We start from the raw sequence: 25,011 nt of genomic DNA on the forward strand, positions 1-25,011 counted from the left end.
AGAAATTATCAGGATGGAGAGAAGGACATGCAGTAATAGTCCAGCTAAAATATGTAAACATCAAAAATACACCGGAGTTTCATTTTGAAGTGTAGTTAGAGTTTTTAGGTGAAAATGCATTGTGAATTTACTGCTGCTTAATTGTGCCACATTAGGTTTTGTGTAAGGTTTTGCTACGAGCCCATTTACTAGCGTTGCATAGATGGAATGGTTGTATGTATCGCAAATGCTTTTAACACCACAGGCTGGGAGAATCTGGGAAAAGGCATGTTTTTTTAGCATCCATTCGACTAGGCAGTGGTTTGAAAATGGCGATACATTAAAGACAATCACAGTGGCAGTGTGGCTTGAAAGCTAGCTTTTTCTAGCAACGGCCTGGAGAGTTCTCAGACAGGTTGAATTCATCTCTGGAAGGGAGCCTGGCATGACTTTCATGTACAAGTGAAGATCTTGAGGTGGAGATGGCACACTCAAAAATGCCTGGAAAATTCTCACATGTGGGCATGTAAAAACACTAAGTATCCGTCAACATTTACATGTATTTTGGTTATATGCGAGTGTTTAAAATAAATGAGATTTGAGTAGGAATGATGTGACGAGCACAGTCATAACTTGTCCACATGCCATGAAAAGCTACCTTTTCCAGCAACTTTTCCGTTTGGAATTTTATCTGACTACCAATAAGAAATCTGTCCAAGCAATGCATATTTGGAATTAGAATCACAGACATAAAAATGGCTGATAAAAAAACGGGAAATTCTTTTCCCTGAAATTTTCTAGGTTAGTTAATACAGCGTCAATAGGTGCATCTCAACTCTCTCTCCTGTTTCATGATAAAGACAGAGACCTGTAATTTTGTCTAGACTGAACACTAACGCTCCTCGTGTAGAAACAAGCCTGCAAAACATCTGCAGCTTTGCTTGAATTGACTATTCACCACATTACAGTTGCACTGAATAACTGTACCGTATTTACTCAAATCCAGGCCGGCCTCGATCCTAAGCCGACACCGGAAAGTTGCAGGCCAAATAATAATAATAATAATAATAATAATAATAAAAACTTTCCTCGAATGTAAGTCGGCTGAAAAAACAATTGAGAACGACAGCAGGGACAGCATGCAAACTGTATTTATTACCATGAACCAGCTCCCGCTCACTCGTCATTGCTGACCTCCTTATCACTGACCTTTCCCGTACAGTGCACATTCTTCTGTGCCATCAGGTGCATTGTAAATGCTGAACTTTTGGGAACAAGCACACAAGTAAGCTTTTCGGGGTGCCATCCCAAGCTGCAGCTAGCTGCAACCCCTAGCAGCGCATGCTTGGTGCGGCTTGTTGAGTGTTTCACTGGTCCTGTGGAATGCCTCGCTCTCTTGCTTTGGCCTGTAGCACTTCTGTGTTCACTGGAAATGCCGCTGACCTCCACGATTTCATGAACTCTGCCAGCGCTGATTCCATTACAAGATTACAGCCTTTCTTCAGACCTGTGAAGGCCCTCCTCGTTGTGGCACAAGCAGCAAGTTCACCATGAATACAGTGACAAAATTTTTGAATCTAAGCCGACCTAAGAGTTTCATATCTCATGTTTTTAGAAAAAAAACTATTGGCTTAGATTCGAATAAGTATGGTACTCCTGCAATTTACAACACAGTGCTGCACTATTAGCCACTTGTCAGTTACAAACTGTAGGAAACAGTTTACGTTCCAAACTGCGGTTCAGTCCTGGCTGCGACAGCAATATCTAGAAGGAGGCAAAATATAAAACTCCTGTGTGGTGTGCAATATCGGCTCTTGTGAAACCCCCCTGCCCCAGATGGTCTAAATTAATCCCAAGCCCTCCACTATTGTGTCCTCATAGTCCATCTGTGGCATTAGGACATTAGACCCCACAATTTACAATCTTACAAATATAACCAGTGGAACACTTTTGACTTTAAAAATAAATAATTTCGACTTGGGAGTCGTTCAGAGATGACCTTCAACACCAGCACTAACAATGTTGCAAACCTCAGAGGTAATAGCTCTGCTGATTTTTGCTTGGCACTGTTTTTCCACACAAAAGCATACATCACCACAACAATATGTATAAAGCTATACCAGGCTGATGCTTCAACAATGTGATAGCTATTGTGTGTAATCCAGGTCAGTAGCTGAGTGCAGACAAGGTGGGCCTTAGTGGCCACCTAGTTTCATACAGTGGTGCATGTACAGTCAAGCCCACTTATAACAATATTCAAGTGCCATGGAGCCCCGCCGTGGTGGCTCAGTGGTTACGGCGCTCGGCTGCTGACCCGAAAGATGCGGGTTCGATCCCGGCCGCGGCGGCTGAATTTCTTGAAGGCGAAATTCTAGAGGCCCGTGTGCTGTGCGATGTCAGTGCACGTTAAAGAACCCCAGGTGGTCGAAATTTCCGGACCCCTTCACTACGGCGTCTCTCATAGCCTCAGTCGCTTTGGGACGTTAAACCTCAATAAAACCAAACCAATTAAGTGCCTTGGAAATACCATTGTTATAACCAATAATTGTTATAACAGGGTTGTGCCAAAAAAAGAAAAGATGACAAACTTCAGAGCATTTATTGACAGTAAATACCCAGAGGGGTTTGATTGTTCTAATGCCTGTAAAAGCTTGTTAATTCGAACTTCAGGGAACTGGAAAAATGTTCACCATTCACCGATGACCAAAGCACCGTCATCACTGCACCAGTGGGAGCTTTGCGCACCTCCACGTCACAGGAATTAAGCCTGCTTTCCGGAAGTGATTCTTAGGGGAAAATCAAGAAACATGCAGAACCAAGGGTGCGGTGACAACTGGCAAGAGAAAAACCACGCTGGCTGCATGCGCGCGCACTGCACCAACTGATTGGGGGTACGCATGGCGTGCGTGGCCAATGCTGCAGCTCGCCTGGCGTGATAACGCCTGCCCCTGGGACACGTGAAATTTGTGAAGTGGGGACCGTGGGGAAGTTAGCGAAGAACAGGGGAAGATGGGACAACGTACGCTGTGCCGGTGCCAGCCATAGCTCAGAGTGTAAAAACAAGGTAAAACGCATCGACGAGTTTTTTTTCTGCGCGCGGCGCACCCCTCAGAAATGTTAATAATGGACTGCTCCGCAAAGGCTCCCTACCATGCTCCCTACTTTCTTCTTCTTTGCATGGGCCTTTTGCTCAGGGGAACACATTCTCAGGTTTTTTTGCTTTGGTGGCATTGCTGCACCGCTTAGTTCATTGGTCGGCCCCACATGCGTGCGCGCTTGTGTGTTGTAAGCATTTCCTTGTTTTTTTTTTTCTATAATGGTAGACACTCAATTACCAGATTTAATTGTTATAACCAATAATGTGCCTTGACAGCATTGCTATAAGAAGTTTATTTTAACATAGAACACGTGGTAAAGCTGATGGTGCCACAACTGACCATTGTTATGTCCGATATATTGTTATAACCAGTATTGTAACAAGTGGGCCTGACTGTATGGGGTTCTGTCACTTCTTTACCTGTGAGGAAAGCTGAAGTCATCATTTTTACTGCAATAACAGTACCAATGGCACTTAGCGAAAATGGTTTGGGTTGCTAGAATGGTTGTGGGAGGGGGATGAGCAGGACTATGACGGGCCCTTGGGCCACCCTAGATGAAGCAGGCATTGTTGGCCCGTAGTGACCTTTAAGGCCCAGCTCACGATGCAAAGCTGTAGTTACGGTTGCGAGCTGCACAGAGCAGTCTCCCTTCGCTCCTATGATTCTATCCCTCGAGGAGGTTTCAGCGGTAGCTTCACTACTAGAGGTCTCTGGCTGATCGAGATCGCCGCGCGTTGCCGATGACCTTCAAGGCTCAGCCAAGGTCAGTTTATAAGTTTGGAGAACCGGTGGATGGTCAATGGTCAAGCAATTGGACAGGTCAAGGTCAAACCGGGGACGTCAGGGTCCGCCAAAATTTGGTCACGTGATCGACTTTGGGCTCGCCGAGGAGACTAAACGCGGTGTTTGTGATAGGGTGCGATGTCATGCCATCTTTAACTGGGTACATGACGGAAGGGGCGTCTGCGTGCCTAGGAATAAGTCAACATGCGGCGTTCACGTGCTAGGCCGTGATGTCACGGCCTCCTCAACCGTGTACATAACTGAAGTAGCACCGGCGGACCTGTGCTAGGTGCCCGAGCAGCAGCGCGCCTGCGCATGAAGTCCACATGTGGTTTGCCAGGCTAAACCATAGTGAAGCTATCGCTTCTCACTCTGTTTAACCAAAGCTAAAGCACCGTTATTTTTTAGGCTACCTCTCCCCGTCAGAGACCGAACAGGTGAGCATTCTAATTGGGACGGTCTACAAAATGGCCCTTCTCTTTCTCAAAACCATAGCTGCCACCAAACTTCTCCGGAACTTAGCAAAAATGCCGGCATCATCCATGAGACACCTCAGCGAGTGAAGCCACCATCCACCTACCTCCACTCTCCACAAGGCCTCCACACACTAAAAGCGTTGCAGCAGTGGAACGAAAAAGCGACAGTGAAACCAAATTCAAAGAGTCGGTGGGAAAGCCAGCTGCCCTCCAGAAGTCTCCCACCAGCCACCCCCTAGCTAGGGGCTGCCCACTCGCCCACCTACAACCTCCAGAAAAATTACTCTGCTTTGAATGAAAGCCTGATCCCACTGCTGTCGCAGCTTTCACACACAGTTTCATTATTGTCCCGTCAGTTTTATACTTTTCCTCCCTCTAATAAATTCATCCAATAGCTTTAACACCAGTAGTGTTTCCGGTAGCTAAGCAAGTGCTCCTATTGTTTGCCAAACTTTGCAGACTGACATTTGCAAGAACATGTTTCCCTATTGTTTGTTATTGAACATAGCACCTAGTTTTTATACAACTTTTTTTTTTTTTTTTTTTTACAACAAACCCAGATGGTTGCATCTATCTGCGACGCAAAAGGTATTAAGCAGTAGATGTGCATAAATGCTTTTGTATGTTTAAAAGCCAAAACCTGTGGAATGATTACTAATTAGTACAGTCATTTACATGTTTGCAGCAAGTATCTACAAGTTGGTGTGCTGGAATCTTTACATGTCCACACAGCATGCCCTAAAGAAACGGAGCTACAGAAGTTTTTCATAGAATTTTATTGAATAGACAAAGGCTATTTACAGATGGTGTACAAAAGTGAAAAATGAAAACTGTTAAACACCACACAGGAAGACTCCACGACTCTTGCAAAAGCAGGAACTCCTGCTGTACTATCATTGGGAAGTCATTGTTGCCTGCTAAACTAAACTATTTTGTCTTGTAAATGTGTGGATGATGTGGCGCACACAGCAACTTGAAATGTCAGCAACTAGTTCACATTGTGTGGAAGATGTCCATGTAAATCCTTAGTATGTGCAAAAGCTCCTTTTAAGGTTTGTAGAAGCTAAAATTTGGCTCAAGAGTGACTTCCTAAAGCTCCACTTGGAGAAAAGGGGCCGTTTCATATAGCAGAAAGTGGACACTGGCCAACCAGGCTCATTTCCTGGCTGTACAGGTGGATGTGTTTATGTGAAAGCACTTCCTCACTTTAGCTACAAAATGTAATGTGTACAAAGGCAATGAATAGATTTTGTATACATCTCGTGCAACAGGACTGGATTTCTTGCTATAAAAAACTGGACACCACACATTGGTCAAGGTGGAGGAAAAAGCAGAACAAATTATTGCTTTGACTGTTTACAAAAAAAAACTGATGAGAACAGCTGCAGGCCCCAACAAAATGTAGAGCTCTTTCACACTCGGATGCATGCTTCTGCTTCCTGTTGGATTCCTTGGTAGCTTAGCTTGATACTGATTTTGCACTGCAAGCCCTGTGGAGAAAACCAGAAGCGATGCAAAAACAGGGCACTGCAGAGCAGGGTTTGCAAAAAAAGGGATATGTCACTTCAATGATACAAACAATGGTGTCATAAAGCCTCTAATACAACTGCTTAGCTATAATGAAACACCCAGTCACGTTATTCATGGGCCTGCCCACCTTTTCCCACAATTTGCAGCCTGTATAATTTTTTTTTTTTTTTTCATGCTGAACAATGGCATTTCAAAGAATCTATTAGCTTTTTTTACAGCCCTGGCTGTAATGCTGGTCAAGTCCAAATTTGTCTGCTTCCAGTCTTTTAGGACAGCAGATTTACATAGCACCAAACTTGCACGAGGCATGTTGTACAGAGAACACAGACTGCATACAAACTTTGTCTGACTGCATGTATAGGGCATCCAAATGCTTTCAATAAAACATAGCAAAGCAATGAAAGATTTGTAGAAATGTTCAATTTGCGGCTTGTCCAAGTGCACTGTGCTGGAATACATGGTGAAGTCTGCACTGCACAGTGAACCATGTTTGAGTATCGTATTCCACCCATGTCTCTTCACACACGCAACATGTGTCAAGACCTACAAGTTAACAATGCTCAAACATTATGCAGTTGAATGACATGTCCACCTCTTTACACAAATTCCGCCAACCAGTGTCTTTAAACATGACAAAAAGCAGCACTGGCAAACAACATTTGTTTACAAATGCCAATTGGTGATGCTTGTCAAAACATATACAGGGTGTTTCGCCAAACTAGAACAAGGGCTTTAAAACATGCCTATTCATTTCACAGGAATGAAACTAGCAGTAGGTACAGTCAACTCCCCAAAATTCGAATTCAAAGAATATCGCAAAAATTGTTAAAAAATTATGCAGAGTTTGAATTAAGCACAAGTTGAAATAATGAAAGGAACGTTCTATTCTTGAAAGGGTGCCCAAGTGCACAGCAGTATTTTATCCATTTAACTGATAAACTTTCAGACCACTGGAGATAACTTAAAGTAGCGTGCGTCACCCTAACACTTTCACACACTTAGCCAGGGGCATGAAACCCCCAAGGCTTAAGGGAACAGGGTAAGCCCCCATCCTTGTTATGTAATTTATATTATTTTATCACTGATTTATGCTCTTCCTACTGAACCAAACCTATCTATGTATATTATTTTGATCAGCGATTTGTGCTCTTCCTACTGAAAGAAAACTATATAAAATTTTTAAATTTAATTTTTATCTTGACTAGATTTGGGGCACTTTTGGTGTTCTCTATGAAATTAAAAGTTCACTGCACATGCCTAATTTTGGTTCAATATATTTGCAGGTAATCGTATAAAGAACAAGCAAAGAACTGGCCTTTCAGCTTGTCATTTTGAAAATAATGGTACTGCTATTACAACAATTTTGTTTTTAGATAAACGAGTTGCACGTAAAAAGTAACTTCAATACAGTTTTTTTCTTTTCCAACATTCGCTGACCGATTTACTCCACAGGCATAACCTCTGTAGTCATCACTCAACTCATCTTTGCATTTCTTAACCAGTCGTTTGGCTTCCCAGGCTTGACACCAATCAACTTCTCTTAGCCAGCAAAGCGCAACTATGGTTTCTGGTTAGTCTGAAGGGCTCTAAAACCTTAGCTCTTGCTATAACACCGCCGCTGAATGCTATGACAGCATCTACTGTTGCCATTCCTTACTGCCTCCGGTACGAGAGGAAATTTTTGGAGCTTCTTTCTGGATGATGCAAATGAAGGACTAACAAGCTAACAAGAAGACTAAGAGCTCCAAGATTGTTGCCAGATAGGTTTTTACTGTAACTGAACGTGGAAACATTCACTTCCAGTCATGGATTTGTGTTTGAAAGGGAAGGTAAAACATTGCCTCAACAAAAAACGGGGCCTGGCTGCTTGCTTCCTCCTCTTCAAAACTATTCTTTACAGGGAAGCGATACCGGAAATGATGCACAAAAGAATGTACTTTCAGAGATGCAATGAAAGAAAAAAAATAATTTTTTTCATTTTTTTTTTGCTTACCCTGTCCTACTAAATTGCAATTGCTTTTGTACACAGATAGCTATGGAAAATTGTACACTGCCAGGCATGCAAAATTTAAACCAGTCAGTTGCAGATATTTCTATATTTTCACACACTACTGGGAACAAGTTCTTTCAGGCTCAGACTAGACCTGTTGGCAAAAACAATTCAAGTCGTGGTTTCTTGTGACATTCTAGCACCTCTAAAATAGAACTTCACCAATTTCCAGTGGTTAAAAAGAAATTCTTGATAGAAAAAAAAAAAAATTATTACATGCCAACCTATATCCTGCCCAATGTGAAGACATCTGAATTAACATTGTGAAGACATCTGAAGTGGGGTACTTTGACGTGGAGAAAATCTTGGTACATGAGCGTTGAGTGTCTCGGCTTCATAAAAATGTGGCCTCACAGAATCAGTCAACTTGTTCGCAACAAAATACCTTGAAGACTGAGCCTTTACACTGGGTAATTAGTTTAAATGGCTAATTAGGCCCCACAATACTGCTCCAGTTGTCGTCACAAAATATGGCACTAGTTATGCGAAACATCCTGTATACACTGCATATGATCACTTCATGTGCATGCACAAATGCTACCACCTGTAACTGAAGTATGGTGATCAAACATGAAAAATGAGATGAACTGATGCTGCCACCACAAGCTCTAAATACAATACCTTTGAATGCAGTACTACAAAGGTCTTCCTTTGCAGTCACAGGAAGTTTCAATATACAGGCCCTGTACAGCTATTAGATTATGTAAACACCAGAACAACAGTATAAAAAGCATGACAAATACAGGTTGGTCAAGGCTGACAGCAGCTTGCTTGCTCATTTAAGTTGATGGTACAGCCTAACATTTTGTCCTTGGCCTAAAGTTCACAGTTACTTGTTAAGTACATTGTGACTACAGTGGTCCAAGCAATTGCACTTGTGACAGTACATGTCAAGACATTCGTTCAACCTGTTTTATAGTATGCACAACGATAAAGTAAAAAAAAAAGTAATGTACCTGCATTACAAACAAAAAAATGGAATGCACAAAACTTACACACAATAACCACTCAAGCTAATCACCCAAATGTGACTAGCACACTGGTAACAAACCAGCAGTGGGCTCCCAGTGACACGTCTTTGCAGTAAGCATGCAAAAATATTGTTGCAGATTGCACCACAGAGAGAGAGATGTTCAAGGCAATTTTTTTTAAAGCTTGTCACCTAGAAGGTTGGTTCCCACCTTTCATTAGAAGGTCCTCAGTTTTTCAATGCACATACATAACTCAAATAATTGCTTGTATACGTCCGGAACATATTCAAAAACACTACTAAATGTATCACACGGGCAGTTTCAGTGGACCTTTTTTTTTTTTTTCAGTAGCGCGTCTGCAAATCCAGATTTGCCTAGTAGAAAAGGGTTGAGGGGGAACATAGCCATTACAAATGCCTTTACAATGGCCACTTGGGCTTATTCTTTAAGGCAATATACCATGGCCACCATGGTGCTGGTGCGTCGAGTCTCCTTCTCCTTGTGTCCTCCACAACAGCAGGCTAGAGCAATGCTGACTTAGTCTAGCCAGAGTGAATGAGTGTGAGCCATCTATAGACACATCTCCCATAAGTTGCCAGTGCTGCACTTAACATGCTTAATCCCCAGTTTAAGGACACTAGTGAACTGGATCACATCCCCATGCCTGAGCTCAATGCATGCGGGAACTACCGTATATACTCATGCAAGGGCCAGGCAGCGGAAAAATGCCGGTCCCGTGGAAGGGCCGCACCCTATCAGAACCGCAGAAAAGAAGTGCAGCCCTTACGTGAGTATATACAGCACGCGCACCTAAATGCTAGCATAGCACTTAATTATTGTGGGGAGGGAGGCTAGCCGCATGCACACAATGTCACTGGGAAAAGGTCCACTAGCAGAACAAGGAGTGATGCCACTATTACACGGCAAATTCCACTGCGACTGAAAGTTCCATTATCTTGCACCAAGAACCTGTGGCAGTGCTGCCACCTAAACAGCTAAAAAAAAGCAAGATATGAAGGTAGATGTGTATTCCTTAAGTTTACTGCACTTTCTTTTTCAATCAACATTCCTGTTTTGGACATGCAAGCAGTAAGGGGGATATTTTATATGACTGGCAATAAGAATATTCTGCTTGGTGTACTTTTATTTCTGCAAAACAGGTATTTTCCAATTTTAGTTTTTTTTAATGACTACAATACTCTCTTTCATTTTAGTGCATAGCTGTAAACTACCCACATCCATCAGTGCATGCTGTTACCACTCAAAGGCCTTCATAATAACAGTGCTCAATTGGTCACTGCTGACAGACTGTTGGTTCAAAGGCCTTTAAAATGCCCGTGTGACACGAGTATACGTCATGAAAAACAAGAAGCACCTTTAATGTTTCTTGTTCAGTCTACGCACTGCAGTATGCGTTATTTTTTTTTTTTTCAGCCCTTTAATTTTAAAAATTTTCGCTGTCTTCATAACAGCACTTGAAGGCACAGCAGCTGCAAGCATACAATAGCATTTTAATCTGCCAAATTAATTTCATAACAAATGGTACTCCTACAAACTAAAACTTTGTCCAGCTGCATGTGCTGTTGCTTGGTTCTATGCCATGTACAAGTTCTGAACTGTGACAGCACAAAAAAGATAAATCATCCTTAAAGAGTTGCCACTGTCAATTTTTATCGCTAAGCCAGCACAAAAGCATGAAAACTAAACCTAATTTAGAAAGTTACCATATACACAAAGGAAAAGCCTGTTATGGAAGTGATGCCATCTCTCTGGTTAACAAAACGTGTACTGCTGAAGCTGTCCTGTAGTCTCCTCTACAGACATAGAACTACCACTGCAAGACACACTGGCTATATTAAAAATGACCAAGCAGTCATTGCTTGGACGGCAGTATACCAACCAACAGACAACAGCCACTGGTGCCAACGTCAAACACCACTTTTGGTAACAATGCACTCTCTGAGGACGATGGCCTCTGAAGCAATCCACAACAGTCACTACTGCAGCACACTTATATGGCATGTCCTAAGGCATCACTGACACAACACACTTTGTTTCGTACTGCTGCAGCACACCCTTGGGAAGTGCGCACAGCACATGCCATGGATCGGCTGTCACCTGCTGAACCTGAGATATTACTCCAAACACCGGGTGCATTTCTAAACATGGCTATAATGTACACAATCACTGCCACACCTTTTCCATGTGGCTTTCATTAGCCAAAACATGTCAAATGAGTTTCAAGGATACAAGATGTTCTTGTGAGCAACACAGAAGACAGCAATGTGTATCTACAAATAGAGCTGGCACATTTGTGAGTGGCTAGAAAAAATGGTGCCATGCCTCATATTTTCATATGCTCATGCAGCCTATGACTGCTTTCAAGACAATGATATGCTAGACTGACGAACTTAGAGTACCCAGACAACAGCACATAATGCTCCTTTTGTCATGCGTTCTCTCGTCCAGGACTTAACTGAAATGGAACAAGATGCCTGAATGCAAAGAAGACCCTAGTCGCACTCCTAGATCATTGTGAGACACTGTTGATATATGAGTGCTGTTCCTGCAGCAACAAATACCTATGTCTAAAAATAGCAGTACAAAAATGTGGCACCCAGCATTTGTTAAGAAAGGCCCGTTCTATGCCGATCATCACTGGTACAAAAAAGCGTGGGAAAGGTACACCTTTCCAAACTGCTGGAATGCCACCTTGGCCTTTACTTTTCCTTGAGGGAAGCCTCCAGGGCCTGCTGCAGTGCGTCATCATCATCCATGCCATAGTCCTGCATCAGCAAAACAACAAAGTTTCCACTTGAGCTAGCCAAGCAACACTGGAAGGTGCTGGTAGCACCTTCCAAGGGTGCACAGCCTTGAGGGGAGAGGCCTCATTTCTTGAACAGCAGGATGTGGTCACAGGAGTTTGCCAGCTGTATGCTGTCAACAGTCACTGACTGCATGTGGCAATGACATGCCCATTCATGTACTCAACATGAGCAACACAAAAATGCAGCTCTGCCTGGAAGACCTTGGAAGAGCTACTGTACATTGCCGCGTATAAGTTGACATCATCTGAAATTGGGGGCTGACCTATGCACGGAGCGGACCTATTTGCAGGGGGTTTAAGGTAGCTCCAGCCGGTTAAGCCACGGGTAGCAGTACGCGCCTTGTGCCAGTTCCTCGCAGGATGCATGAAGCTCCATATGTCACAAATGAAAGGGGGCGGGGGACTATTAATTCGCTAGGAAATTGTTTCCACTACGAAAATTCGAACTGCACGCCATTTCCTGAGGTCACTTATGGCGGTCGCTTTCTTTGACACGTGCTAGGCAGCACAAGAGAAACCTTCCCGCAACCTCCAAAGCGTGCGTCTCGTCAGAATCCTGAACTACAGGATTGTTGACAGTTCAGTGGTTCGGATTTTCAGTTTGCTGTTAGGCAGCCGGCCGCAAGCAGCATGGAAGATGGGACGAGGCGCAGTTATCGTCTTTGACTGCTGGCCTTGCGATTGCATCATTATGCTTTTTTTTTTTTTTTGCGGCACGCATGCTGCAATGCTATCCCAGGGAGTGGGAGGGTAGGTACAAGTCAACTTGAGCATATTAGGAGTCATCTTTTTTTTTTTTTTTTTAATTGCCAAGGGCTGTGAGTTGGGGGTTCAACTTATACATGGCAATATTGATAATTGCATCAAGGCAGTTTCACTCACTGGCATTTACCTGCTGGCGAAAAGGCTAGACAGTAATTCCAATTCTGTGTTCTTTACTCATGGCCCCACTGCTTCAACTGTTCTGTAACGGGTAGGAGCATGCTATGAAAGTATGAGGTACCCAGGAATCACAAAATAAGCTTGACAGAAAACACCATTCAATCTCATTTTTTTCTTTTTAGATTTGTGCCAATAAAAATAAAGACAATATAATGCTAAACCAAGGAAGGATATTTGGCTGATTGACCCATGAAGTTTTTCATAAAAAAAAAAAAAAAAGCCTGTTCTCGCCTCAGTGTTCTTGCAGGTACTAGTGGCAAAATGACGAACATTTCACTCACCACATAAGTGTCATACTCAAAGCGGTGCCTCAGGTTCAGGTGGCTTAGAAAGTTGATGGACTTCTGGTGAGGATTGCCCCACGGCATGGATGCACACACTGGGCACACCTGCATAAACAAACCGGGGGCCAAATTACAAAAAGATCACAATCTCAAAACAGTCACAAAACGGTCAAAACTGTTTTGTGACTGTTAGGGTATCTTGAATACCAACCTCTCAATATACCCTATGCAACAAGCACCACACAAGCCGTCAGATTTGCATCAACTTGTAAGAATCTATACATAAAGGCCTGCAGCTGTAGTCATCCTTCTTGTTGGTTTTGACAGCCACAATGAGCAGCCTTAATTTACTGCCAGTGAAGACACGCTCTGTCAATGTGTGATTCTTCTCAAGACGTGCTATGCCTAACTCCCTAAAATGGGAGTGTGACAGTACAGCCACACTAACAGTGATGTATGAGCTAGCATGTGCTATGGAAATCGAAAAAAAAAATAAGAGCAAGGTTTTCTGCTAAGCGCTGATTCTAAATAGGTGTCAGCTTTTCTTCTTCCTTCTTTTTTACGCTTGCACAGCATGGCAAAATGAGGAGACCCAAGAAGTGGCTCATTAGCCACCTGCTGTGTCGCAACAAAGCACCAAGCCAAGTGTTGCCCTCTTGACTCCACACACAGCCACTACCAGGAACTAGCTCCATGCTGTTGCGGTGTTTGATCACAAAAGCACCAGATAATGTAGGCCCAGGTAAGCAGCGTGCTGTGGGCATTTTTTTAATAGTGTGGCCATACCTGGCAAAAGTGGAAAACCTTTTTTCTTTAGGAGATGAAATGCTGCATGCTATGTTATTGCTAGGGCCCGGAAATTTAGGCACTAAAAAACCCCGAAATAGGCAGGCACCTAGGCTCTAAAAAATCTAGAAATAGGCGCTATAAAGCAAATATAGGCGCTTTGAATAATACTCGTTATTAGTACACGGATTTGTCAGTCATGCACGGAGTGTACTACGTCCTCATTGAAGCACGCCATGATAGAGCACATTCTCAGGTTTTCGAACTTTAAGCTCATTCGGTTTTCGCTAAACATCGCGTTTTGTACTTTGAAAACCTTCTTTCGACGTCACGTGAAGTTAGTGGCGCGAACCTAAAGCGTGAGAGTTCATAGGGGCTCAGGCCTTCAGGTGATATGGCTGTACCGTCTCCGCGTAGAAGGTCTCTGATTTGGGAAATTGTTTCAAGGCCTTTATTTTTTCGGGCAATTGCTGCTTATTCGTGGAAGCAGCAGTGCCCTTTCCTTTCAGTCCCTGAAGTGCTGCTTGTACTTCTTCGACTGGCCTTAAAGATTCATCTGTTAAGAGTCCAGCCTTTTCCAACTTTGTCATCCTTTCCGTCAATGTTGCGAAGATTGCACTGCTGTATGTCAGGTCTCTTTCCAAATTCGCGCCTTCGAGATCACACACGCAGCATCATTTTTGATTTCCTCAAAGACAGGTTTGACCACTTCAAAGTGATGTGCATACTATACTGCTGCGTTTATCCATGTTACCAATCGAGTCAAGACAGGTTTTGGCGGCAGAGGAATGTCAGGTGCTGTGACGCGAAAAACAGCAATGCATGACGGAGATTTAAGAAACAGCTGTTTTGTGCTAGGCACTAACGCGTCCACTTGGGGAAAAGAGAGCCGGACACATTCGGCGACACGATGTATTGCATGAACAACGCAGGTCAAGTGAACCATCTTGTTGTATAAAAGCGTCAGTCATTTTTTTGCCGTGCACATGTAGGAGCCTTCATCCGTGATGAACGGAAGTACCTTCTCACACTGAATATTTCCTGGCCATAGAAGCTCCAGAGATGAAGTGAAAAAGCGCACTATAGTCGAATGGCTCACCTTTTCAAGAACATCTGCGTTGAGCAGGATTGCTCATCGGGCTTTCTCTAGGCTCAACGTTCCGACGATGAAGTTGGCCACATACCGTCCGCTAGCGTCCGAGGTTTTGTCGACTGACAGCCAAATGTAGTTGTCCTCAGTTTCATCTCTGATTTCGGCGAGAATATCTCCTCATAGCACTGTTTCACGTATCTCTTACGAAGCATTTATTCATCTTTAACATGCTGCTTGGTGTACTTTTCCAGAAAGCTCCGAAGATCATTGTTGGTTAGTTCCAACAACGGGACATCTGCAGTTAGAAATGTTTGCGACAACTCTTTGACAAATGACGATTCCTTTGCTGTCAAACTACCACTGAAAGCATCTGCCAATAGGAGCTGCCATGTCCCCTCTTTCGCTCCCTTCAGGTTTGCAATATGCTTGTTGGTAGCTACGCGTTCCACTACATGACATCGCTTCTCACTTGATACTGAAGTTTCGCACGTGTTGCAAAAAAGCAGCAGAAAAAAGCATCTCCAAACTGCAAAACCTAGTGCCTGCAATGAGCGCCTCTCGATGCCGTTTCTTCCGGCATGTCAATAGGAAATGAAATGGAGAGCGCTGATGAAGCAAAGGTTGTGAGCCCGCTCAAGTCAGTGTCACGGGTTCTGGAAGCGGCAGGCAAAGAAGTGGCCGTTCACTGAAGAGCGGTAGGCGGCCGAGAGTCGACCGAGCAACGAGCGAGCAGTGAGTGCGCGAATGTGCGAGTCTTGCACGCGTTGAGGCAACGGTCTCCGGCTGGACGATGCCGGTTCGGGTGTCGTGTTGCACTCATGGCGATTATAAAACCTCTTTGGTTGCGCCAGTTACACTTCGAGAAAAACGTTTGGCGAGACCCTCGCCTTTCATCATGATGTCTAAAAATTGAGAAAGGGCACCTAGGACCAAAGTGCCGGATTTAGGCATTTGTAGGCAACAAGTGCGGTTAAATAGGCAGTATTTCCTAAAAAAATGACAAAAAGGCAGGCAAGCACAAAAATGTCCCGTTTAGGCATTTATAAGCATGTTTAGGCAAATGCCTAAAGTTCCGGGCCCTAGTTATTGCACACTGTTGCACTGCTTATACTGCTACTGAAGTGGTTGCTGCTAAAAACATCTAACATTCACACCTGCACTTTTTAATACACTACTAACTGCTGACTACTCTCATCATGGTACCACACAGTTCTGATTCACTATGCACTGCTGCCCATCAAAGTGAGGTACAATGAGTTTCTACTGCTAGCAAACATTACTGGCAAATCTAGTTGTCTTCAGCACTTGGAGTGTTCTTCAAATCAAAGTAATATGACAAGCTCTGTGCTGTGTGCAGTTTCACACTAAATACATGTACTGATACTTGACACGTGCAATAATGTTCCGAGTCTTCTTTCAAATGTACATTTTTCAGAAACAGAGGGTGGGATTAAGGCCTTTCCAAAGAGGCGTGCTTGCAAAACAACTACAACAAGCTGAGCTCTGCTATATATGGTGTGGCTTTCATATTGTTGCTCGCGTTTGTCATGCAGTATGGGCACCAACAGCACAGAAGTCATCATGTTAGCAAACCAGGAGCACAGTGAGAACTTGCGCGTTTCTATAACCTGCCTATTTTCGCCTGCTCTGGCCTATGCTGTGGAGCCTGTGTGTGGATCACCATCATGGCGCCCATGACATCAAGTGTAAACCACTTAGATAACAGTCTGATTTAGCATTAATATAATTTTAGCATAAAATAAAAAATAAATTTAAGCATAAATTTTAGCATTAATATAAAGAACATCGCAGCAGTAGCCAAGTCGTTTGAGTATCTGCCTCGAATGCAGGAGGTACAAGGTTCGATTCACAATGCTGTCGGGTACCCACAGGCGATACAACGCTTTCCCCTGGCCTGGTGCTCAGATTCTCTTGCTGAAATTCATGGAAAATGGGTCTTTGAGCCAAACTTGTGTGGTCGAAAAATACCTTGTGCCATAAAAACTCATAACCATTATCAATTTGAAGACCTCCATCAGAATGGCTAAATCCACCACTTGTATCAAGAAAGGCCAGCCTCTGCTTTTGGATTTGGGCGCAACAGTATCTCATTTCAATCACCGTTAATTTCACTTCCATCACTGTTGCTGACACACACGCTACAGTGCACGAGTACAATCACGCAACTTGTGGTGTAAGTCTGCGTTTCTTTTCCACTTCCATGCGAACATCTCCCATGATCTGCTGTTCACATTTGCTGTCAACACAAAAAGCAGTTGAAACAACCAAGATACTAGTGCTAGTGGCTCTCAAATTCCAGTTCTCGCAACCTAAAATAACACACGCTTCTGTCCATTTATCACACTGCACATAAAATACAGTGTTTCATTTAGCAGCAAGCAGCTGTTACAGAGCTGTTCCACCAAGTGGATTATGTTACAAAGGGCTAAAAAAAAAAAAAAGAATGAAAACAGTAGTCCATCGCTCCTTGAAGTGATAAAAAAAAACTTAGGCAGAAAAAAATTCCCCCAGCAGAAGTCGAGCCACCGCCGGCAAGGTCCATCAAATGGTCACGCTAGAAGGGACCAAATGCATGCCAAAACCTACCGCCAGCGACATTAAATCAACGGTGCGATTGAAATGACCCTAGGAATGGTGTGACAACTGAAAGCTACTTTTTAAAAGAAGATCGTAAAGTATTATGATCGTGCGAATAAATGTGATTTAGTGTTTTAAAAAAAAGGACGTGAAATTTGTTTCCGGCACCAATACTGTTGCTTGTTTCTAGCATCCTCTCTCGGTCTTGAAGACCCACCAGCCCACTTAGTACACGAAACAAGGCACATGTGGAAACCTCTTTATGTGCAGGGAAGGCAGCGGCGGCGGTTTAGTTTTGCCGCTTTGTTGTCGTGTTGCCTTTTGCAAGTGTCTGCTTACAACGTGAGCTTATTTGTGTCTAATAAAACTTTCGCATTTCATTGTGCTGGTCGTGGTGAAGCTCACACTGACAGGAGGGCAAAGGTGGTGAGCACGCCCTGAGAACTGTGCCTTTTCGGACGGTCCGACTATGCTATGTCAACGCTTAGGCATAGCCTCCTGGAGCTGTCTCAGAAAGTGGCGGAGTGTTCTGTGCATGCACACCTGCATGACCGGTGTCTCGCTGCATTGTTTTAAGGGGGGACATGGGTCTTAGAGCATTTTTTTTTATTTACACACCAAATGCAATGAAACTGCACAGACTTATTCAGTTTTTTTAGGCCAATTAGTTCCCGAGATATTAATATATATCATGCCATTGTCTGCTCAAACAATAGGAAAAAAATGGGCCACCAGAAATTTAATTTTAATATGTGGGTAGATACTACAATGTCTGAGGAATGCAACGCTGGAAGCAGTTTTCAGTTTTTTGTCCGTGTGGACAAATGGGCTTAACAGTTAGTTTCATTTCTATTCATTTTCAAGCATGATTTCTCCAGTTACCAGACGCATTGAAGTAGTCGAAACCGAAACCTACTGGAATTTACAAACCCTGATCAGGAGTGAAAGCGTGAGCAGCTACAAGACCCAGCCAAGCGTGAAGCCAAACATGAACGTGATAAACTTTGTGGCCAAAGCAAGCACCAGCATCAACTTCTCGTGTTATTCGTGTTGGACCACAAGCTTAACTGTCGCAAATATTTGTTCCTTCGATTTATGATTTAACGTGCACCGACATTGCGTGCACAGTACACAGGCCTCTAGAATTTTGATGGAGCCGAAATTCTAGCGGCCCGTGTACTGTGCACACGATGTCAGTGCACATTAAAGAACCTCAGGTGGTCGAAATTTCCGGAGCCTTTCACTACGGCGTTACTCATAGCCCAAATCGCTTTGGGACGTTAAACCGTCATAAATCATAAATCATTTTTACTTTCATTTACGGACATCAGTTAATACCAATGTGACACGACTGTTTTTTATAAACGCAAGGATTACTTTATGAAACTTTTACACTCCCCCCCCCCCCACACACACACACAAAGAAAAGCAAATAGGACTACAGGCAACTGTGTGCAATTAAAATAATTAGTGCAAACTAATAGAACCTGGACCCATACCTTGAGTGCTGCATAAAAGAATACCAGGCTTCACTAACTACACTAAATGGAGTAAACACTCACTCATGCACTGAAGCCAAGGTCCATACAGACCCAACTCATACAGAGTGCAGAAAATTACAAAACAGTAGCATTATCTGAAGCCAACCTGTTTGCATGGCCACTTGAGACTAAATATTGCAGTTGCCAACATGCCTGTCAGTGCATCATCCATGCTTCACCTGGCAGTTCCCTTTGTGCTTGGCGCATGATAACCTTATACCCCTGTCACACGGGCACCTTCGATCCTCATTGAGTCAATGCTCATCGAACTCAATGCAGATCGACGGTTGTCACACGGCCACTTTCAAGCGCAATCGAGCTCGATCCTGCTTGACTCGATGCCGGTTCCTCAAGAGCACTTGAAGTTCCAAGCACAATCGAAAGCACTCTCGCTCTCACGAAGCTATAAAAATAAACACTAGTTAACAAAAAAAAAAAACTACAACTGTTGTTGTTGTAATTGATTAAAATGCTTATATGCAAACATATTTATAAATAATCTCGACACCACGCTCCAAGCTTCGCCGTCAGTGTAAACAACAAAGATGGCGTCCTCCTGCTCGTCGACGCGCGAACTGTGGAGCGAGCGCGAGACAACCGCTCTCATCGACTGCTGGCTAGACCGCCTAGATGATTCGCGGCGCCAGGAGAGACGCCGTAGCATACGCAGAAATCTCGGAGGCGTTGCGGACCCTCGGGTTCCATCGCACAACAGCAGAGGTAGCAGACATGGGTAGCAGATACAGAGGTGCGCCACGCGTCTGGCTACGATTTGGCTGCCGCTGCCCCCGACTGCACAGTGTTGCTGGACATCACCTCGTTATGGCTGTCGGAGGAACATTTGGCGCCACCTAACACACAAGGGAAACTTCTCAAGGAGCATTGAAAATGCCCGTGTAGCACCGGATGTTTCAAGCGTGCTCGAAAATCTCGATGCAGATCGAGTTCAATGAGCATCAAAAGTGCCCGTGTGACAGGGGTATTAGCCGCTTATGCGCCATTAAACCCAACACAACCTAACCCTTTTTTCCCCCATATGGACAGCCAGCAAAATGTCACAGATGTACTATCGCACTCAATATGAGCTGCAATGCATGAGCTGTGGCAGACGCTCAGTTCACAAAGCAGTGAGAGCCCAGTGGTGCTGAAAATTGATTGATGCATTTAGCCATCGGTGCTTAGAACGAAGTACACTGCATGGATGTGCAAGGTGGGTGCTGTACTTGTGTGGAGGCACACTTGATTCACTAAAACGCAAAAACCTCAGTTAGCTCACTTCGGACGCATTGCAAGTAATACTGAGCGCGATAGTATTAGCCCAGCCCCTCTTAGCGTCAGGGAACCTACCACAGAGTGTGGGCTGTTGTAGTGATTGGCATTGCAGTGGTCCCTCAGGGCAGCTAGATCCAAGTTGTCGGCCTCACAGTAGGGGCAAGGAAAGGTGCAGCGGTTCTCCTTGCCAGATGACTGGCCATGCGGGGGCTGGTAGACTGGAGGAGCAGCTGCAGCTCCCTCCAATTCATCCGAGCAGCTGCTGTGGTGGGCCCTCAGCTTGGACAGCGAGAGCTGGGCAAGCCAAATGTCCTCTCTGGCAGTTGCCCACTAGTGGGTCACAATAGTGTGCACACCAATGGCTGCACTGCTTACCACTTTCCTGCAGCCCGAACAGGGTGCCTTGAGAGTGGCAATACTCTTGGCAATGTCTTTGGCCCGCACAGTCTTGCTGGGATCAAAAGTGGAGCGGCACAGTGGGCACTTGGGGTCATCTTGCTTGCACTGGGCCAGACAGCCACTGCAGAAACTGCAAAGCCAAGCATATTGGCAGCACCGCTAACAGAAACAATTCTACAGGAGCACAAACACGTACTTTTACGACTACCACATGCTTGTTGTCCTTACGTGGATTGACAAAAAAGGGAAGGGGGCAGTACAGCTGCCAGGAAATAACAAAAACTACTTTATGCTGATACTGACCTGGCCTGAAACTGCCAGACATGTCCAAGTCACCACCTGTGCTATGTGGTATGCAAGGTTTAAAGTCCAGAAGCAAACCATGGTCTATGAGAGACTCTGTAGCAGAGGGCGTCAGATAAATTTAGATCACCTATAGTCAGCTACAACTTAAGTCTCTGCCCACATTCAGGACCACCACACATGGAGGAAGCGCGCAACTCTACTTCTCCGTCATTAATAATTTCGCGTGCTTCGAAAAAATTTTGAAGGGCAAAACCAATTGTGGATCGCTCCTTTCCAATGATTAGGCAACAATATATAAAAATTTCAAATGAATTGAAGAGGTTGACCAGCCACCCTTTGTTCGATCTTACGTGGAACCACCCATATATATTATATGCAGCACTGTGCTCCATGCCATGTGACCTTCCACTTCGATTGTTCGTGAAGGTCTGCACACCATTCAATTAAGATATATGACCTATAAAATATGTCAGTGTTCTTTTATGGCACCCCAACAGGTCTCCTCGATTTGGCTGCACTCTCTGCACCAGTTCGGGAGGCACAGCACTCTCACAGTCGATTTGACAGCGCAGCTAGCGCCACCTGCACTTCGGCACTTGATATGACTTCAGTACTGCACGAGCCTCCCGGCGAGTTCTCTTCTCGTGCAAGTAGTGCAAGGTGCTTGGCACACTCCATAGTAGACGGCTCCATGGCCACGCTTGTTTTAGTGAGCGGCATTAAGACCATGGTAGAGACAGCCACGTACCCATGATAGACACGGCATCTGCGCCATGGCCTCACCAAACAGCTGAAATGACAGTGCGCATATGTGCACTATGTGTGTGTACGTGCATGTAAGCGACTGGCTGGCAGGCACATTACGTATGGGTTCTCACCTTTTTGTCCAGCCTCACATTTTGCTTTGCACCATTTATCTTTTGTGTGCGAATATTATTATTACATGTAGCACGATCGAGCGTTTGCATAAGAGGCAGATGGTGAGATGTTTTTAATAAGTGGGTGATCGCAACGCTTGTAATGACTCGCTGTGGTCGCCATCAGCCCATGCCTTCACCTGCCAGTCAAGCCTATGATAGTCGCTTGGCCGCCACCGTCTGCCGACAGTGAACGAGAGTTTTTGAGTTCAAATACGTTTAAGTTATCAGGCAACTCTTTCGATCTGTAATTGGTGGAGAACCGCAGTCACGTTTTGGATACAACAAGAACAGCCTGAACCACGCGTATAAACTCAAATGTCATCTTGAGCGTAAGTCTCGATAACCTCTTGAATTCAAAGTTTGTAGCCTTTTCAAGTACCCACTGACTCTGTGACAGTCGACCTGCACCACTTTGCCCAATGCAAAGGAAAGGGCGGTATCAAATTTATCACTCCACGAGATGCGCCACTTTGAACAAATGCACAGCGTTAAATACAATTAGAACAACCCTGTGCATATGTCAAACCACGCGACAAACACCAGGCCACAGCAGACGAACATTTCTGCACTTTTTCACTCGATTTGGCCGCTCCACCGAGAGCACTAATGTCAGGCTACACTCGCACCACAAGAAATGGCACTGCGCTGGCACGGCACTTTTGTGAACTAGTGCAGAAAGGGCAGCCAAATCGAAGAGACCAAGCATTGACTGTTCAGTTCCCGTCCCCCGCTCTCTTTTTTTTACTTCGTTGAGTATTTATTCCCCCAATAGTCAAGAAAATGCAAGAAAGCAGCAAAAACATTCCCAATATTCATTTCTGCAGCAGATTCACCAACTAGGTTCAGTGCTCGCTGAGTGAGTTCAATGCAGTATCACATGGGTGCCATTGTTTTTTGACTGCCTACAATGTCGACCATAACTGCTGTTTGCATGCAGTATAAGCCTGTGCAACAGCCAGTTTGTTTGACACATGTTGAGAGCATTTTCGCGTTTGTTGTATGGAGAAACTCCACAGAGAAATTCAATGAAGAAGCTGTTTTTGAGTGTTAGCAGGTCATATGAACTTTCAGATAACAGCAGAGATATGTTCTAAGCAGCAGATCTTGTTACATGGTTGAAGGAATCAAAATATCCATATGGCAATTAAATTTGAATACTTTACCTTTAAAATTTCATTCCAGGCCTTCTTATTATCAACAAATCAGTTCAAGAGAATGCCTAATGGTTGTATAAAGAAAGAATAGTATTTCATTGCTCCATTTAAAGTGTGTATACACCGTCACCTACAGCACATTGTACAGCAAACGAGAAGCAATTTTCTATCAAAGAAAACTGCTTCTCCACAACGAAAAGGTTCGACATATGAATATATAGCACATTTTTTCCACCGTGTCACTAGCCATCTGCACACAGATCTAAAAACGCTGACTAGAATTGCATTAATTCGCAACATCACACGTGGTCGCATCCAATGTCAATTAATGAAAGATCAAACATGTTCTCGCAGGCGGATCGTACTCGCGTCACTTACAAGCAACCTTTGCCACACTGGTCGAGAGTCAGAATTGTCAGTTAAACATATATATATATAAAACTCCGATTGCTACTGCCTTAAAATTTTAAAATTGGATCTGAAGTATCGCATCGAGTTCTGACTTTCCATGAATACGGGAAAAAAAAAAAAAATACAGCGTCCGCGAAACACGACGACAGACCCATTGATAGTTCCTACACACAGCAGGCACTTCAATGTAAATTCCAGGCGCAGCTTTCGAATAATTCCAGCACACCCACAGCAGCAGAGATTCTGAACGATCATAGTGTATTCAGCATCCAAGGGAGTCTTGCCGCGATGTATGCGCAAAAACGAATCTAAACGGTACCTTTCCCGACAGCTGTTTCAGATTTCGCGTTCTTTCGCGACGTCACAATAGAAAAAATAAAGAGCGCGAAAGGAAGAACAAAGGAAGCTGGCGTTTTTCGCACGCGAGGATGATTCGTAGCCTTTGTCTCGCGATTTTTCTCAAAAACGGGCGCAGAACGCGCACAACAGCGCACGCCGAGCCCCGCGCGCTGCCCATCGAACTGCGCCGGAAGTTCGTGGAAGCACGCGCCGCTGTTCCATTGAAGTGCGCATATCAGCTGTTGCGTATACGTACTGGTGTAACAAAGGATGCACGCATCGTTGCGAAACCCTTCTCCTCCAACTGCGTTTCACCAGTCACTGCTGCTGTTTACATCCGCGTCGTGGCTCAAGGCTGGTCTTTACGCGATCCCCAGGAGTCTAAAAGGCGTCCGAGGCCCCCCGCATAGCAACAGCAGACCTCAGCGAGGGAAAAACGCCAAAACCGAAACTCTTTCTAGCCTCGCGACGGCTTCTCCACAAATGTCGCGATCAGCTGCTCACAGCGCCTGGCTCTCTAAGGTTGCACAAAATTAAATGCACATACGACCGCCGAGCCAACACTGTTGCACGCGACTCCAGGAACAAAGACGCGCGTTCGAAAAAGCGTTGAAGTCATAACGGACTCGGAAGCACAACGACCCAAACCTCGGGAGTTTAGAAAAAAAAGGTATTAATCGAACAGCAAAAAATAAGGGCACAAGACTCTAAGCACGTAAGCATTATGAGTTACAAGCTCACAAAGGATTGAGGTTCGAAAGAACGCAGCACAAAGAGGGTTGCGATGCGTTCCATGCGCCGATGAGAACAAAGCGAGCCTTACGTGTGGCCGCAGCTGATCGTGACTGGCTTCTGAAAAATCTCCAGGCAAATGGGACAGACGAACTCTTCTGTGTTGTTGGTCATGCTGCTGGTCGCCTTGAAAAGAGAAAGCCTCGCCATCATTGTGACTCGCGTTCGAAGCACCGGAGGCTACAGCATGAAGTCACTAAATTAATGCGCAGCAAAGTGCTCATTCTACAGTACACGAGCCTGATTGTCGTTGTCGTCGTCGTCGAACGGGTGCTCCTATGTTTTCGTCTGTCAAGCCTGCTGCTAATGTACTAAAAAAAGCTAAAATAACCTATTAGCTGAATTTATAATGCAGAATAACCGCTGTTGTAAAATATACAATATAAGTTGTTACAATTTAGTAATAGTTTATGCAGTGTTGAGGCGGTATGAATTTTTATTTGTTAGTGGCGACCTCTGA

At 44.3% G+C, this 25,011-nt stretch overlaps 1 protein-coding gene across 2 annotated transcripts; it reads right to left on the minus strand.

Annotated features, from left to right (window-relative positions):
• Positions 1–5,093: 5,093 nt before the first annotated feature.
• Positions 5,094–24,836, minus strand: LOC149352677 (E3 ubiquitin-protein ligase RNF166-like). 2 transcript variants are annotated; one of them, XM_089581896.1, is made up of 6 exons: positions 24,583–24,836; positions 20,606–20,759; positions 20,306–20,524; positions 12,938–13,045; positions 11,576–11,673; positions 5,094–5,826 (listed from the first exon to the last, which is right to left on the minus strand). In XM_089581896.1, exons 1-5 carry the CDS (start codon positions 24,702–24,704, stop codon positions 11,608–11,610), a joined length of 669 nt encoding a protein of 222 aa, XP_089438022.1. In that variant the 5' UTR covers positions 24,705–24,836; the 3' UTR covers positions 5,094–5,826; positions 11,576–11,607. The 2 variants fall into 2 exon arrangements, with proteins under 2 accessions (XP_089438022.1, XP_089438021.1); XM_089581895.1 differs by having other exon boundaries at positions 5,094–11,673; positions 24,583–24,835.
• Between the last annotated feature and the right edge of the window lie 175 nt (positions 24,837–25,011).

The sequence above is a fragment of the Amblyomma mixtum genome, chromosome 3 (assembly GCF_055824585.1).
Source record: "Amblyomma mixtum isolate Tamu chromosome 3, ASM5582458v1, whole genome shotgun sequence".
NCBI classification, from domain to species: Eukaryota; Metazoa; Arthropoda; class Arachnida; order Ixodida; family Ixodidae; genus Amblyomma; species Amblyomma mixtum.